This window comes from Cherax quadricarinatus, chromosome 75, assembly GCF_038502225.1.
Source record: "Cherax quadricarinatus isolate ZL_2023a chromosome 75, ASM3850222v1, whole genome shotgun sequence".
Classification (NCBI taxonomy): domain Eukaryota; kingdom Metazoa; phylum Arthropoda; class Malacostraca; order Decapoda; family Parastacidae; genus Cherax; species Cherax quadricarinatus.
In genome coordinates, this window is record NC_091366.1 from 14,131,985 (window position 1) to 14,149,120 (window position 17,136).

The window sequence follows — 17,136 nt, forward strand, 5'->3', positions numbered from 1 at the left end:
TATACAGGAGTTACCAGCCCCTTGCTCTTGGCATTCTTGTTGGCTTTTATGACACCATGCATAGATTATGGAGGAAGAATTCTCACCCACTTTCCCATGGAAAATACACATAGTAATGATTATATCTTCTGGAAAATATACACACCAGATTTTCCAAGGAACAGCTTTCAGTAGTTTTTATGCAACTTAAGTTTTGTATTGAGTAACAAAGTTTGTGGAACAAAATGAAATGTCAATGCATCCAAAATACAAAATATACTCAAGATCTTACACATGATTTTTCTCTTTCAACAGGAGAAAATGCCACCAATGGCGATTCCTTTTTATTCCTGCGGAAAGAGCTGCCAGTACGACTTGCCAACATAATGAAGGAGTTTCACTTGCTGCCTGAGAAACTCCTCCACATGCCCTCTGTGTGTGCCGTCAGGGACCTCTACCGTATGAGTTTCATGGACATCCTCCACTTCGAAGATGGCAGTTATACAAATCCTTCCATCCTTGAAAAGTAATTAATTTGAAGCCAGTGTTCTAAGTGTTTACTCATGTTTTTTCCTCAACACTTGTCCTTTTTTTTTTTGCTCTATTTATCCATGTTTTCATCACTCTTTATTAGATTGAAAAAATCCTTGTGGATGAAATGTATCCTAATAAAAAGTTTCCAAATGTTACATACCTAATTTATACACTTGTCAGTATTATATACCATATGTGATATGTATATGGGGAATGAGAAATTGGCCTTTTTTTTAGATTACAACAGTTCTAACATTTTTTTAAATTTAAGTTCTTGTGACCTTCCTCTTGAGATAATGAAAACGCAGCTGCTTTTCAGTAACTGCTGCCTTTTGTAACACAGCCACTTGTTCCTTAGGTTCACTGACACGTTATTAAAAATCAGAAATCGCCATAAGGACGTGGTAATGACAATGGCTCAGGGAGTGTTGGAGCTGAAGGATGCTCACTCCATCAACGCCAACACAGAGTCCAACATCCAGTATTTCCTTGACAGGTTCTACATGAACCGCATCTCCATCAGGATGCTCATCAACCAGCACAGTGAGTTGAGATGGAATGTTAAGCTTTACTCAGGAAATCTACAAATGATTTTCTTTGATAGATTTATTTTGCACCTCATACCCATCCTGTGGGCAGTAGTTAAGAGCATACAGAGTATACCTAGAGGGTGTTTCAGGGAGTCAATGCCCCCACAGCCCAGTCCATGACCAAGCCTTGCGGTGAATCGGGGCCTAATTAAAAAGGCCATTACTGCTGCTCACCCACAAACCATCTAAGAACCATAGCCTGGCTGGTCAGGAACTGACTTTAGGCTCCTGTCCAGCTCCCTCTTGAAGACAGCCAGGGGTCTATTGGTAATTCCTCTTATGCATGCTGGGAGGCATTGGGGGTATGTTGCACTGCCTGCTTTCATAGGGAGTGATTTTCGTGTGCAGATTTGGGACTAGTCCCTCTAGGATTTTCCAAGTGTATATTATGATGCATCTTTCTTGCCTGTGTTCCAAGTAATACATCACTGGTCCAGGACCTAGGCCTTGTCGATTTTACACAAAGTGTCAAGATTTCACTTGGGTTATTAACCCTGAAGGCAACTTTTCCACTTAAGTGCATAACAGAGAAGTAATGGAGTAGACCTACTGGCCCATACTAGGCATGTTCTTCTCAAACCCAACCCTTCTCACTCATATATTTGACAGTTATTTTATAGCTTTTACTGCTTAAATTTATAATACCACAATCCCTTTCCCACACACTTACACACTCATACCTTTAACTATTAGTTTAAAACCCAATATATTGCAGCAACAGCCCCATCCTATGGCATGCCTGTGCATGCATGTCATTTGATGCAGCAGGAATGATATGCATGCTATCAAATGACACGTATTTCATTCCTGTTGCAGAAGCGGTCCTAGTTATTAAATACAACTGCAAGGTCCTTATGCTATTTGTCCAGCCAACAATTAACACCAACTGTGCCAGGACTGAACCTGATTTCATAAGATATGAGCCACAGGAACTACCAATTAAGCCACAAGTTTTGAGGGCACACACACACACACACACACACACACACACACACACACATGTAACCATACATAATGCACCATTTATGTGAATTTAACCAAGGATAATACAAAGTCAAACAATGTGGCTTTTTTTTTTGCATATGCAAATGCTAGTATTAAAATAATAGAATTAGATACTGTAAATATTTAAAATATGGTATATAATATACATATATGCAAATACTTAGTCACTAGCATAATAATGAGCCACCAAAATAGCCCTCATCAATACTTAATAGATTGTTAGGATCCAGTCTTTGAACCTATTATGTGCCTCTGTAATCTTTTGACTACGACTGACAGGATGAGTATTGTGTACATACTAAACCATCAGTGTGACTTAGTCTAGTGAATACATTTCACATAGGTGCATACCACTGCTTGCTTCCTGTCATCTCTCTTGTGAGGACACATTGCAGTATATGAGAAAGGTAGACAAAAGAAAAATTTATAATTCACATTCCCTAGATGCTGATGGACTTGATACTGATGAACTCTTGCTCCAAGGAAGTAGTTATCCTTTCCTTGGACTAAACCTGATTATCTCCAGTTCCCCAGCACTGTCTGCTGAAAGGGACCAACTAGTCTGGCTACTTCAGTTTCTGCTTCAAAGACCACAATAATGTATCCACCGCATCTGCTAGGAAAGTGATAGGATGGATAATGAGAACCGTCAAAACTAGGGATTCCAAGTCCATGATAATTCTCTTCAAATCGCTTGTTCTCTCTAGACTGAAATACTGCTGTACACTAACGGCCCCCTTCAAGGCTGGTGACACTGTTGACCTGGAGAGTGTCCTCCATAAAGACTCCACGGGGCACTTGATGAACTGGAATGAGGCACAACTCGTTCTCACCAAACCAGACCTCAGATGCCGACGGTGCCTAGAAGCCTCACTAATCGCCATCACCGACACTATAAAATGTAACAGTGGAAACCACAAAATTTCAAAAACATTAGCATACGTGATACTTAAGCACCACCAACCCAACAACACAGGAGTCACATGATTTCATCGTCTATCCATCCTCATCCCAACATGACATTCTTCAGGTCACCATGCGTCACTCACACCTCACTCTCCGCCTATATATATAATGTCTTTCTACCTCTGTATGTTAGAAGTGATCAAGGTCCCAGGACCAAAACATTTTCTAATAAATATGTCATAGTGTTTGCTTATGTGTCTTTCTAAGCCAACTTGTCGGTATTTATTACCAAGGTTTATACCATCTTGTCTGACACTGCAACACACTATGGACACAGCATACAGAGAATACCTTTCTCTCCTACTCAAAGCTAATAGTCTTCATAACTGACACAACTTCCTAGAAGATTGTCTTGCTGAGATGGTAGTACCACGGTCCACTCGACAACTGACCACATCTAGACACCCTTTCTCTCCTGCTGTTTACGCCTACCTTAGAGAAAGCTCCAATGAACTGCGACATGCTCAGAAGAAGGCCTCATTACGTGCCGCTCAGATTCGTGCTTCACTTCCTACTCCTGACAGAAGAACGGCAGAATATATACTCAGCCAAATTACCACTGCCAACATCCAACAGAAATTGAAGCTATCACGAAAACTACAAGACCTGTGCTCCCACAGCAAATGGAGCGAAATGGGACGACCAGAAATCATAAATAACTTATCTTCCTATACACTAACTGTCACCGAGACAGAAGCCCTCAGCCTAGGGCTCAAGTTTACTACTGGCATCAACAAGAAACATCTGGTGGATATGGTAACCAAGAACCAACCTTTTGGAGGCTCCGAGTTTCAAAAAGGCTTTGTTCAAGGAATTATCACTGCTGCAGCTACTGAGCCTTCAAGACTGGTCATTCCCAGAAGATACATTCAAGCACTCAGGGACTTGGCTAATAACGATGATATCGTCATTACAACCGCTGACAAAGGAGAAGGAGTGGTGTTACTCGACAGTGTCGACTACAACAATAAAGTCTTAAATCTTCTCAACGATGCCAACACATACCAGCCTGTATCAGAATCAGTGCTACTTCAAAGTACCCAGACTTATCTTAAAAAGGCTCGTAGCATCTTACGAAAATCAGAACAAGGCAAGAAACTACTTAAACTTTTACCAGGTCAACTGAAACCAGCACGTCTGTATGGCCTTCCTAAGACACACAAACCTGGCATCCCACTACCGCCTATCACTTCGGGCATAGGCAGTGCACCACACAGACTAGCCGGCCACCTTGCCAAATACCTTTCAGCGCTTCTGGGCACCATCAGTCAAGCCCACCTCAAACACTCAGGTGACCTTCTCTCCCAAATTTCCAACCTGAATGTTAAAAACAAAAGCATGGCTTCCTTCAATGTCACAGCCCTCTTTACCAACATTCCTACTGATGCTGCAATCAACATTCTGAGACAGAGGCTCACTGAAAACCATGACCTCCCTTTACCTCTTCTAGATTTCATCAGTCTAGTGGATCTTTGTGTTAATTTCAACTTCTTTAAGTATCAGGACAACTGTTACAAACAGTGCTTTGGGATGGCAATGGGCAGCCCGCTCAGTGCTGTGCTTGCCAACCTCTTCATGGAAAACCTAGAAACAGAGAAATTCAGCACCCTCATTCCCAACACCATTACCTGGCTAAGATACGTTGATGATATATTGGTTTTCTATCCGAGACGTCTCAATATCCAGGCCCTTCTCAACAAGATCAATGCAGCCGAACCATCAGTAAAGTTTACACTTGAACTCGAAAACGATGGCAAACTTCCTTTCCTCGACGTTCTCCTGTGCAGATCTCCTGACAGTGACAAACTTCTCTTCAAAGTGTATAGAAAACCTACCAACAAGGACGATCTTATACACTTTTATTCACACCAAGACACCCGCACTAAAAGAGGAGTCTTCACTGGCTTCTTCTGAGAGCTCTACGCATCTCCAGCCCTTGTTTTCTTGAAGAAGAATGTATCTATATAACACAAGCCTTTACACGTCTTCAGTTCCCATCTTTCTTCATCCGAAATTGCAGACTCAAGGCACAAGCTATCCCCAACAAACCGCCCATGGAACAGCCCCCTAAGCAGTTCATAGTGCTCCCATGTGGTGATGTTACCATGAATACTCGCTGGGCACTTGCTATGAGTAACATCATTTCCACCATAAACACATCATCTATCAAAGACCTCACTATGAAACGCAGCCCCACACCTCTAACTTCTACAGCAGGCATCTACACTATTCCCTGTGGATTCTGTCCCAAGAAATATGTAGGCAAGACAGGCAGAGATCTTGCAGTCCGCTCGAATGAGCATCGAAATGCCTCTAACAGAGATGATGTAAGGTACGCCTGTGTCCTCCACAGAGACTCCACAGGGCATTTAATGAACTGGAATGAGGCACAACTCATTCTCACCAAACCAGACCTCAGATGCGGATGGTGCCTAGAAGCCTCACTAATCGCCGTCACTGACACTATAGAACGTAACACTGGAAACTACAAAATTTCAAAAACATTAGCATACATGATACTTAAGCACTACCAACCCAACAACACAGGAGTCACATGATTTCATTGTCTACCCGTCCTCATCCCAACATGACATTCTTCAGGTCACCATGCGTCACTCACACCTCACTCTCTGCCTATATATATAATGCCTTTCTACCTCTGTATGTTAGAAGTGATCAAAGTCCCAGGACTGAAACGTTTTCTAATAAATATGTCATAGTGTTTGCTTACGTGTCTTTCAAAACCACAAAGTACTTTCACGGCACACATAATTACGATAAGGCACCTAAATTATTGGGAGCGGTTGAAGGTCCTTGATCTGTATTCCCTGGAATGCAGGCAAGAGAGATACATGATAATATACACTTGGAAGATCCTGGAGGGACTGACACCAAACCTGCACATGAAAATCACTCCCTATGAAAGCAAAAGACTCAGCATGAGATGCAACATTCCCCTAATGAAAAGCAGGGTCACAACAGGTACAGTGAGAGACAACACAACAAGTGTCCGGGGCCCAAGACTGTTTAGCTACCTCCCAGCATACATAAAGGGGATTATCAATAGATCCCTGGCTGTCTTCAAGAAGGAACTGGACAGGCATCTTAAGTCAGTACCTGACCAACCGGGCTGTGGTTCGTACATCAGTTTGCATGCGGCCAGCAGTAACAACCTGGTTGATCAGACCCTGATCTACCATGAGGCCTGGTCTCAGATCGAGTTGTGGGGGCGTTGACCCCCAAAACCCTCTCCAGGTCAACTCCAGGTAAGGATATAGCAGAATGTGCTGAATCACTCCTGTCCAGCTAGTTGAAGCTGGTATCACACCCTTCAAGAATCACTTACAAAAGAAAAAATGAAAGTTTGCTTGCAATATTCATTTTTCCATTTACTATAAGTGTACCAGAAGTCACTTGCTTAAAGTGGGAAGTAAGACTGTGAGTGGAAGATTTAAGATTACATCATTATATTATTATTATCATTATTATCCACCACGAGGCCTAGTCACAGGGGTGTTGATCCCCAAAAACCTCTCCCTCTCCAGGTATACATGTACATATATGTGGGGAAAATAAATGGAAATAGGAAAGTAACATTACTATATTTTACTAAGATGTAGGACAGTAATATTGGAATTACTCAGGAATTAGTGAACCCTCAATTTAATAGAATACTCAGGAGAGGGGATGTTCGTTGAAGTAGACTGTCCGTTAAAATCCATATCAAGTGAATACGGTGTATTTTTTCCCATGATCATAACAGTAATAGATTTTGTTAAATCTAGAATTGTCTGTAAAATAATGGATGGATAATTTTGGATTTAATTGACTTTGTCCATGACTTCCACACTAGTTAATTAAATCTCAAAGCTGTTAAATCAGGGTCCATTAAATTGAGCTTTTAATGTACTATAATGCAAACATAATAAAATTAAAATCAGATGCTAAATTAATTCTGTATTTACAGCAATACTGTTTGGCGAAGGTGTCAACGCACAGAACCACATAGGTTGTATTGACCCTCACTGTGATGTTGTTCGTGTGATTGAAGATGCATACTCCAGCGCCCGTTTTCTTTGTGATCAGTATTACCTTGCCTCTCCAGAGCTTGTTCTCAAGTATCACAATGGTAGGTACAGTACTATGGAAAACTAGGATATTTGCAGTGCTGTAATATATTAGTGAAGCATAAATTAGATTGCTGTATTGCTTTTGCCTTTCAGAAATTTAGTAAAGTATAAACTCAAGTTGTAATAAACACAAGGATGGACAAGGGGCTTGAACTGCAGTCTGTAAAGTGACAATCAAAATACAGACCATGGTTCAAGCCACTTATCCATCCTTCTGTTTAGTATACTATAATAATGCCTATCTTTTCCAATCCTCTGTCACTTGATTTTGGGTAAAGTATTTTTCCCAACTGAATATTTTTCAATTAGAGTCACACCTCATTAATCTATGCAAAAAATTCTTGACATATCCAATTCCAAACTGAAAAATGTAGAAATTATGGTGTTGATAATTAACACAGAGAGCAGTATTCAAACCCCTGGTCTGGCAGTCCTGGAGTTACCAGCCTGATGCTCCTGATAGGCATTTTGCATGATCTTGTGTGTGTAGCTATGTAAGTTAATTTTCTTGGGAATTTTTATCCATTCCAGTTATGTACTAATGTGAAGTTGTGTAACAATGAAATAATAATACTGTAATAATAATAAAAATAATAAAAATAATAATAATAATAATAATGTAAAAATAATAATAATAATAATATAAAAATAATGCAAAATAATCACTTACAGGAAACAGTGGTGTAAATGCATCAGCAATATTTACATTTTACAATATTTACATTTTACAATATTTACATTTTAGCCACCAGGCTCGGTGGCTTGGTGGCTAAAGCTCCTGCTTCACACACGGAGGGCCCGGGTTCGATTCCCGGCGGGTGGAAACATTGACACGTTTCCTTACACCTGTTGTCCTGTTCACCTAGCAGCAAATAGGTACCTGGATGTTAGTCGACTGGTATGGGTCGCATCCTGGGGGACAAGATTGAGGACCACAATGGAAATAAGTTAGACAGTCCTCGATGACGCATTGACTTTCTTGGGTTATCCTGGGTGGCTAACCCTCCGGGGTTAAAAATCCAAACAAAATCTTATCTTGCCTTATCTAACGGCTTTTAATGTTTTACACTGTATACACTAGTTTTTTATGATATTAAATGTGTTTAAAAGATGTTCTAGCATTTCAGACAAGGGAAAATGCTTAACATGGCATTGCTTCACTTGCAATATAGAGTACATACATGGTGTAATTGCTTTTATTCCATTTTTTATCAATTTGGTCTTCAAATGCTATGTAGAAGGAATACTTATACTAATATTACATTTGTTTCATATTGTAATAATCCTCAAAACATGGAAATAAGTCATATTGTTTGACTTTTCTGGGTTATCCTGGGTTAAATATTCTTAGCATTCTTTATGGCTGAATTTCACTGTCATTGTTATGAAATTGTAATAAATTTGGAATAAATATGTCATCTTTGTGCCACATGCACACCGTGTTTACTAGTAGGGAAGTTGGTAGTGGAACAACAGCTCCTGGTTCCTTTGTTTGCTGTTACTATTTATGCATACTAGTATGTCAGGCACATAGTCATCACTTGTGTTCTTAACCATGATACACTCTGTGAACCCTCCTGGCCTTGGATTCTTTCAAACAGAAAATATTGCAACCCATTGTTTAGAGTGCAGGTACCGTACTTCCCACTTTCAGGACTCAAGTCAGGTTAACAAATTTCCCTGAATCCTTTCACGAAATGTTACCTTGCTCACATTCTAACAGCTCTTCAAGTCCCAAAAACCATTTACCTCCACTGACTCCTATCTAACATGCTCACACATGCCTGCTGGATGCACAAGCCCTTTGTACACAAACCCTCCTTTAACCTTTCCATCCATCCTTTCCTAGGATAGCCCCTAACCCCCTTCCACTACAAATTTATACACCCTCCAAGTCATCCTATTTTTTTATTAGTAATTTATGACTGATAATACAAGTAGGTCAAACTTATGAACAAGTTATATTTGTTTTTTTTTTATTGGCAAATGAGATGTTTGTACATTAAATTAATATTATTTTATTATTATTATTATTATTATTATTATTATTATTATTACTGGGAAGCATTAAATGTGTAGAGGTTATACAGTCTCTGGGGAATGGGCAGTAACTATGTTTGATCCAGGAAAGAGGAGGGTAGCTCCACTTCTTTGAATCAAAATCCTTTCATTAGCATCAAGGCACCTGCCCTTGAAGATAGTTGTCTGCTTAGAAAACAACAATATATATATACAGTAGTTGAAGTATGGCATAGCTAACATGTAGTACAAAAAGACTCAAGAAGCAAATTGAGACATTTTACTAACATGAGGCAATATAAAGCTCAATAAACCCTTGATTTAACAAACTTTGGAAATGTACAGAACAACATCCACTGGGTTAATTGATTCAGAATTAATGGACAAAGTGTCTCAACCGTTTTTGTTACAATCACAGCAAAATTTCATCTCTCTTTAGGTGTCCTGTAACTTGATCGCTAGCGCACTCAGCTCACACACTGAGGTCCGAAGTTCAAATCTCCTCCAGTATGGCTGGAAAACATTAGGAACATGTTTCCATAAAACACGTCATCCATGTTCACCCATCAGTATAAAATGGGTACCTGGGAGTTAGTCGATTGGTGTGGGTCGCACCCTGGGACAAAACTGACCTAATTTGCCCGAAATGCTCTGCATAACAAGAGGCTTTCTATATAGTAGTATGTCACTGATGTCAGCAAGGCCTGTATGCCATGTACATGTACTTGCAGTAAATAAAGATACCATTATTATTATTATATTATAAAGTACAGTACCACAATTGCCATTACTGCTCATCCACTTCCCCCCTATTAATCAGTTAAATCGAGGGTTTGCCATCCTTCATATAAAGTGCCTGATAAAGCCTCTACATGAAACATTATACAGGTCTCCCTCAACATTCTCGTTTTCAACTTTCACGGGCTTCACACATTCGCAAATTCCCAACCGCTAAATTCCCAGCCACTGAATTCCCAGCCGCCAAATCATATTTAAGTTTCCCGCCACCTGCGAGTCCCTACTACTCTCCCTCCGATCCCCACAACTGGCAGCCAGCCCTCCCACCACTCAGTGTGGTGAGTGTTTTGTTTGTTCATTATTTGCTATTAAACTACAGTATAAATAATGTAAACCCATTCATGACTGCATATTGAAATGGCTATTCGGACAGGTATTAGACGGTGACATCACGTGTTTACTCTTGAACACTGCAAAGAATTAAACATTTCTGCTACAGCTATAACAACAGTAATAATAATAATAATAATAATAATAATAATAATAATAATAATAATAATAATAATAATAATAATAAATATGATATAATTGAAGAAGGAAATTGTACAAAAATACGAGGGAGTGGTTGACGCATCGTCAGTGTGACTTTGTTTATGCTGGAGTGAACATTAGTCTCCCTGCTCTTCCAAACATTTCACAATAATTCATTGTGTTTGGTGCTTGTAGATTGAGTGTGACTGGAGTGGTAGAGGCAGTGATTGAGGCAATGGTATTTAATAACATACATGTTAATAATAATACATGTTATTAATAACAACATATACTACAATTCTTGTACTACTACTACTACTACCTCCACCTCTTCCTGCCTATATATAGCCGTCCTGGTCCACCTCTGTTAGTGTGACTTTGTCAATGGTCCAAGTCGGACCGAAACGTCGTCGTAAGCTTCTCTCTTTTATGTGCGGGTTATTTGTGTATAATAACATATACTATTATTATTTATAACATATATGTTATTAAATACCACTGCCTCAACCGCTGAATTATTGTGAAATGTTTGGAAGAGCAGGGAGACTAATGTTCACTCCAGCATAAACAAAGTCACACTGACGATGTGTCAACCACTCCCTCGTATTTTTGTACAATTTCCTTCTTCAATTATATCGTATTTATTATTATTATTATTATTACTATTGTTATTATTAGCAATAGCAGAAATGTTCGATTCTTTGCTGTGTTCAAGAGTAAACACACGATGTCACCATCTAATACTTTTCGTAATAGCCATTCCAATATGCAGTCATGAATGGGTTTACATTATTTATTCTGTACTTTAATAGCAAATAATGAACAAACAAAACACTCACCACACTGAGTGGTGGGAGGGCTGGCTGCCAGTTGCGGGGGTCGGAGGGAGGGTAGTAGGGACTCGCAGTGGTGAAGTCTGGTATTTAATAACATACATGTTATTAACATACATGTTATTAAATAACATACATTATTAAAGCATAACATGTATATATTTAGTACAATTTATGACGTTTTCATGTATTTCATGATTATTCATGGTTCAACAAGTTAAGGAAGCAGTATTGTATTATATTTCCCTACAATATATTGGGGCACCAAACATTCACGGTTTTTCAACATTCGCGAGGCTCTTGATCCCCTAACCCTCGCGAATGTTGAGGGAGACCTGTAGTTATAAAAGGTCTCCTTTTGCTATGCAGTGGTATCCCAAGTTTTGAACTTTCTTCGTTCCAGAAGGCTGTTTGAGTGCAGTTACCGAATGAATTTGTTCCCATAAGGAATAATGTAAATTAGATTAATCTGTTTCAGACCCCCAAAAATACACTTACAAAAGCACTTACAATAATACACTTACATAATTGGTCGAGTTGGGAGCAGTTCAAAACTCGGGGCACCACTGTACATCTTTTTAACCAACAGTGTAAAGGATGGTTATATTTCACATCTTTTCTAAAATTAAGTCTCCGGTCATATTACTTAAGTGTGATGTTTAGCAACACTAATGGTAGAATGCTTTGCTCACTTGCCCCTACAGAGCAGGACAAGGCCACTAAAATCATAAAAGAAGCTGGAGCACCAGGTATGTTACTTTCATTGCCTACGTCTTTGTTAATGCAAGTATTTGTATGTTTTGTTCATCTCTTTGAATAGACAAAAAGAACAATGAGCTTAAAACATCAGAATAAAGTAGAAAATAAAGGGAAATAATTTTGGAATATGTGAGAAGGCATGACAGTCAAAAAAACAGGTGCATGTTAATGGAAGCATAATTCACTATAATCATTATCAGAAGGATAACAATGAACTTGTTTCCTGAGTATAATTCCCATGACTGTTACCAATTAATTGACTTCTATTAATATTTTTTTAGTAAATACTGTGCTACAGAAGGTTCTTGCATACCATTTTCTTATTTTAACATTCTTCATATAGTATAGGAGAGTAGTGCCAAATGGGTATACACTGTAAGGAATAAGATGCCTGCATGTTAAAGAATAAAAGTCACAGTACCATGGCTGTTATAATCCACAAATAACTCACACTTAGGAGAGGAAGCTGATAATATTTCATGCCAAACTGTACCACTGTCAAATCAGAAGCTGTGACTTGATAAACCATACCCCGGCCGGGATTGAACCCACGGTCAGAGAGTCTCAAAACTCCAGCCCGTTGCGTTTGCAATCGTGTCATTACGATTTCGTGAGTCCTGTGACTTGATAAATGTTCAAGACAGACAAAGACATCGTAAATTTCCTCTCCTAAGTGTGGGTTATTTGTGATGACGACATCTACATCTTGCTCAGGTCCCTTAGCCAGGGACAAGTCAACAACTGTATGGTCAGCCATCCATTTACAATTCTTTACTTAACTTACCAAGTACCATAATGTGTGCATTCCACAGCCATGCTAAATATGTCCTTTTGCTAGTTTGGTTTTGGATTAGAACACAAAAACTTATCTACGTGGTCTAATGAAGCACTTTTTATACTAAACAAGTTACCATTTTTCTCACCAGTCAACATTCTTTTAAACTTGCTGCATCTATTTAGTTGACTGCATGTTGGCCATAGGTGTATCTTGCTGTTTATCTACAATTTTGATTGCTTGTTCCTTCAATGTTTTTATTGTTGAGGGACTGTACAGTGTTATGTAAGAGGACCCAAAATATTTTTCAGATAATTTTGCAGTATTTACTAAATTCTTTGAGTTCATTTTAACTAAAACAGATTTAAAGTAAATAACCAGACTGAAGAAATAATTTCAAAGCTTGAATATCGACATAATTCAGGAGTTTTATGTTTAATTTTATACTTTTTTTTTTTCAACAAACCGGCCATATCCCACTGAGGCAGGGTGACCTAAAAGAAAAACAAAAGTTTTTCTTTTTAAATTTAGTAATTTATACAGGAGAAGGGATTAATAGCCCTTTGCTCCCAGTATTTATGACAGGTATGGCTTACGGAGGAAGAATCTTTTTCCACTTCCACGTGGAGATACAGTGGACCCCCGCATACCGTTGGCATCACATAACGTTAAATCCGCATACCGATACATTTTATCGCTAAGATTTTGCCTCTCATACCGCTAAAAAACCCGCTCAACACTATTCGTCCAAGACGCGTCTAATGTGCAGCCTGAGCCAGCCTCACATGTTCCGCCGGTGGCATTGTTTACAAGCCAGCCTCCGCGGTAACATCCAAGCATACAGTTGTAACATTTCGTATTATTACAGTGTTTTTGGTGATTTTATCTGCAAAATAAGTGACCATGGGCCCCAAGAAAGCTTCTAATGCCAACCCTGTGGTAAAAAGGGTGAGAAATATTATCGAAATACTGTGGTACCATGGTCAACTGCTGATGCTGCTGCTGCTGTAGCACTGTCAGCTGCTGCTGCTGCTGTAGCACCGTCAGCTGCTGCTGCTGCTGTACCACCGTCAGCTGCTGCTGCTGCTGCTGCTGCACTGTCAGCTGCTGCTGCTGTAGCACTGTCAGCTGCTGCTGTAGCACCGTCAGCTGCTGCTGTACCACCATCAGCTGCTGCTGCTGCTGCTGTACCACCATCAGCTGCTGCTGCTGCTGTAGTACCGTCTGCTGCTGCTGCTGTAGTACCGTCTGCTGCTGCTGTAGCATCGTCTGCTGCTGCTGTAGCATCGTCTGCTGCTGCTGCTGCACTGTCAGCTGCTGCTGCTGCACTGTCAGCTGCTGCTGCTGCTGCTGCTGCACTGTCAGCTGCTGCTGCTGCTGTAGCACTGTCAGCTGCTACTGTTGCTGCTGTATCACTGTTGTTGGTGTGGCTTATTGAGAATACCAAGAAACAATTAACTCCAGAGGGTTAGCCACCCAGGATAACCCAAAAAAGTCAGTGTCATCGAAGACTGTAACTTATTTCCATTGGGGTCCTTAATCTTGTCTCCCAGGATGCAACCCACACCAGTCGACTAACACCCAGGTGAACAGGGAAAAACGCCTGGAACTAGTGCTCATATTGGTGAATTTAAAGCCAGCAAAGGTTGGTTTGAGAGATTTAAGAATCATAGTGGCATACACAGTGTGATAAGGCCTGTTCTGGAAGAAAATGCCAAACAGGACCTACAGTACTCAGGAGGAAAAGGCACTCCCAGGACACAGTGTCTCATCAGTCATTGCTGCATCTTCAATAAAGGTAAGTGTCATTTATTCTTCATTTAGTAGAGTAGTACATGCACAATATATACTGTGCATGTACTACTCTACTATTGTGCATGTATCCTTCTCTTTGTGTGTAGGAAAATGTATATTTTACCTGGAGTTTACCTGGAGAGAGTTCCGGGGGTCAACGCCCCCGCGGCCCGGTCTGAGACCAGGCCTCCTGGTGGATCAGAGCCTGATCAACCAGGCTGTTGCTGCTGGCTGCACACAAACCAACATACGAGCCACAGCCCGGCTGATCCGGAACTGACTTTAGGTGCTTGTCCAGTGCCAGCTTGAAGACTGCCAGGGGTCTGTTGGTAATCCCCCTTATGTGTGCTGGGAGGCAGTTGAACAGTCTCGGGCCCCTGACACTTATTGTATGGTCTCTTAACGTGCTAGTGACACCCCTGCTTTTCATTGGGGGGATGGTGCATCGTCTGCCAAGTCTTTTGCTTTCGTAGTGGGTGATTTTCGTGTGCAAGTTCGGTACTAGTCCCTCTAGGATTTTCCAGGTGTATATAATCATGTATCTCTCCCTCCTGCGTTCCAGGGAATACAGGTTTAGGAACCTCAAGCGCTCCCAATAATTGAGGTGTTTTATCTCCATTATGCGCGCCGTGAAAGTTCTCTGTACATTTTCTAGGTCGGCAATTTCACCTGCCTTGAAAGGTGCTGTTAGTGTGCAGCAATATTCCAGCCTAGATAGAACAAGTGACCTGAAGAGTGTCATCATGGGCTTGGCCTCCCTAGTTTTGAAGGTTCTCATTATCCATCCTGTCATTTTTCTAGCAGATGCGATTGATACAATGTTATGGTCCTTGAAGGTGAGATCCTCCGACATGATCACTCCCAGGTCTTTGACGTTGGTGTTTCGCTCTATTTTGTGGCCAGAATTTGTTTTGTACTCTGATGAAGATTTAATTTCCTCATGTTTACCATATCTGAGTAATTGAAATTTCTCATCGTTGAACTTCATATTGTTTTCTGCAGCCCACTGAAAGATTTGGTTGATGTCTGCCTGGAGCTTTGCAGTGTCTGCAATGGAAGACACTGTCATGCAGATTCGGGTGTCATCTGCAAAGGAAGACACGGTGCTGTGGCTGACATCCTTGTCTATGTCGGATATAAGGATGAGGAACAAGATGGGAGCGAGTACTGTGCCTTGTGGAACAGAGCTTTTCACCGTAGCTGCCTCGGACTTTACTCTGTTGACGACTACTCTCTGTGTTCTGTTAGTGAGGAAATTATAGATCCATCGACCGACTTTTCCTGTTATTCCTTTAGCACGCATTTTGTGCGCTATTACGCCATGGTCACACTTGTCGAAGGCTTTTGCAAAGTCTGTATATATTACATCTGCATTCTTTTTGTCTTCTAGTGCATTTAGGACCTTGTCGTAGTGGTCCAATCCAATTTTACGTGGTAAAAATTTTTTTTCATACTTTTGGGTGTCTTGCACGGATTAATTTGATTTCCATTATTTCTTATGGGGAAAATTCATTCGCGTAACGATAATTTCGCATAACAGTGAGCTCTCATGAACGGATTAATATTGTTATGCGGGGGTCCACTGTACAGTGGACCCTCAGTTATCAGCCATTCTGGATATCAGCCATTTTGGTTTTTGCCCGCTTTTTTGGCCGAAATTCTATCCTGGTTATCTGACATTATTTTGGAGATTGGCCATATTGGACGCGTCCACCTGCTGCTCTGCCACATTCATGAGTCAGTCTGACTGTATCTCTGAGTGAGTGAGGAAGCCTCCGCGCAGTCATCCAAACATTTCGCTACAATCCATTGTTTTTTGTGGTTACTGATCGAGTGCAACTGTGAAATAAGCATCCATGGACTCGAAGTTCCTAGTAAAGTTCCTTTGGTGAAGAAAGTGAGAAACATGATAGAATTTAACCCTTAAACTGTCCAAATGTAGATCTACGTTTGCACGCATAGCGCTCTGACCTTGATTTTCTCCATGAGAAAGAATGTAAAAAAAATTAGATCTACGGTCACTTGCGTGGCGCTCTGAATATTTTGAAAAACAAAAAATTGTTTTTTCTTTTAAAATGAAGAGCACATTTTTCTACACATTATAGGATAAAAAAAAAATTAGGGTCAGTACTTACCGAGATATAAGACAATGAAATTGGCTCTGGATGCTCACCTGACAGCAACATCGATTCCTGCCACTTTTTTCTCGTTTTTATTTTAATTTATATAGTATTTTTTATGTTCTGATAATTACAATTTATAATAGTTCTTGTGATTTCATAGCCAATCTTTGTTCTGACACTAATATTCAGTACTAAAATAGTACTCAAATAGTCACATTCACAGGTGAACATTTACACCTGCTTGGGTTATTTACTATTGTCTAGAAATATACACAAAGTATTTACAGGTCCTAGCAATGTTTTAGATACCCTGGCATATACCTTGAAGCATGTTGTTATGAAAGGCATCCCTATACTGTT

The 17,136-nt window shown here is 40.1% G+C and overlaps 1 protein-coding gene across 3 annotated transcripts in view; it reads left to right on the forward strand.

Moving 5' to 3' along the window:
* The first annotated feature begins 209 nt into the window (after nt 1-209).
* Nucleotides 210-17,136, forward strand: part of LOC128691922 (pyruvate dehydrogenase (acetyl-transferring) kinase, mitochondrial) — a 66,979-nt gene continuing 50,052 nt past the window's right edge. The window contains exons 1-4 of one of the 3 annotated variants that reach the window (XM_053780902.2): nt 210-505; nt 872-1,056; nt 7,042-7,203; nt 12,030-12,074. In XM_053780902.2, coding sequence (XP_053636877.1) covers nt 225-505; nt 872-1,056; nt 7,042-7,203; nt 12,030-12,074 — 673 coding nt within the window. In that variant the 5' untranslated portion in view covers nt 210-224. The remainder of the gene's footprint in view (nt 506-871; nt 1,057-7,041; nt 7,204-12,029; nt 12,075-17,136) is intronic. The other 2 variants (XM_053780903.2, XM_053780905.2) reach the window with 2 other exon arrangements.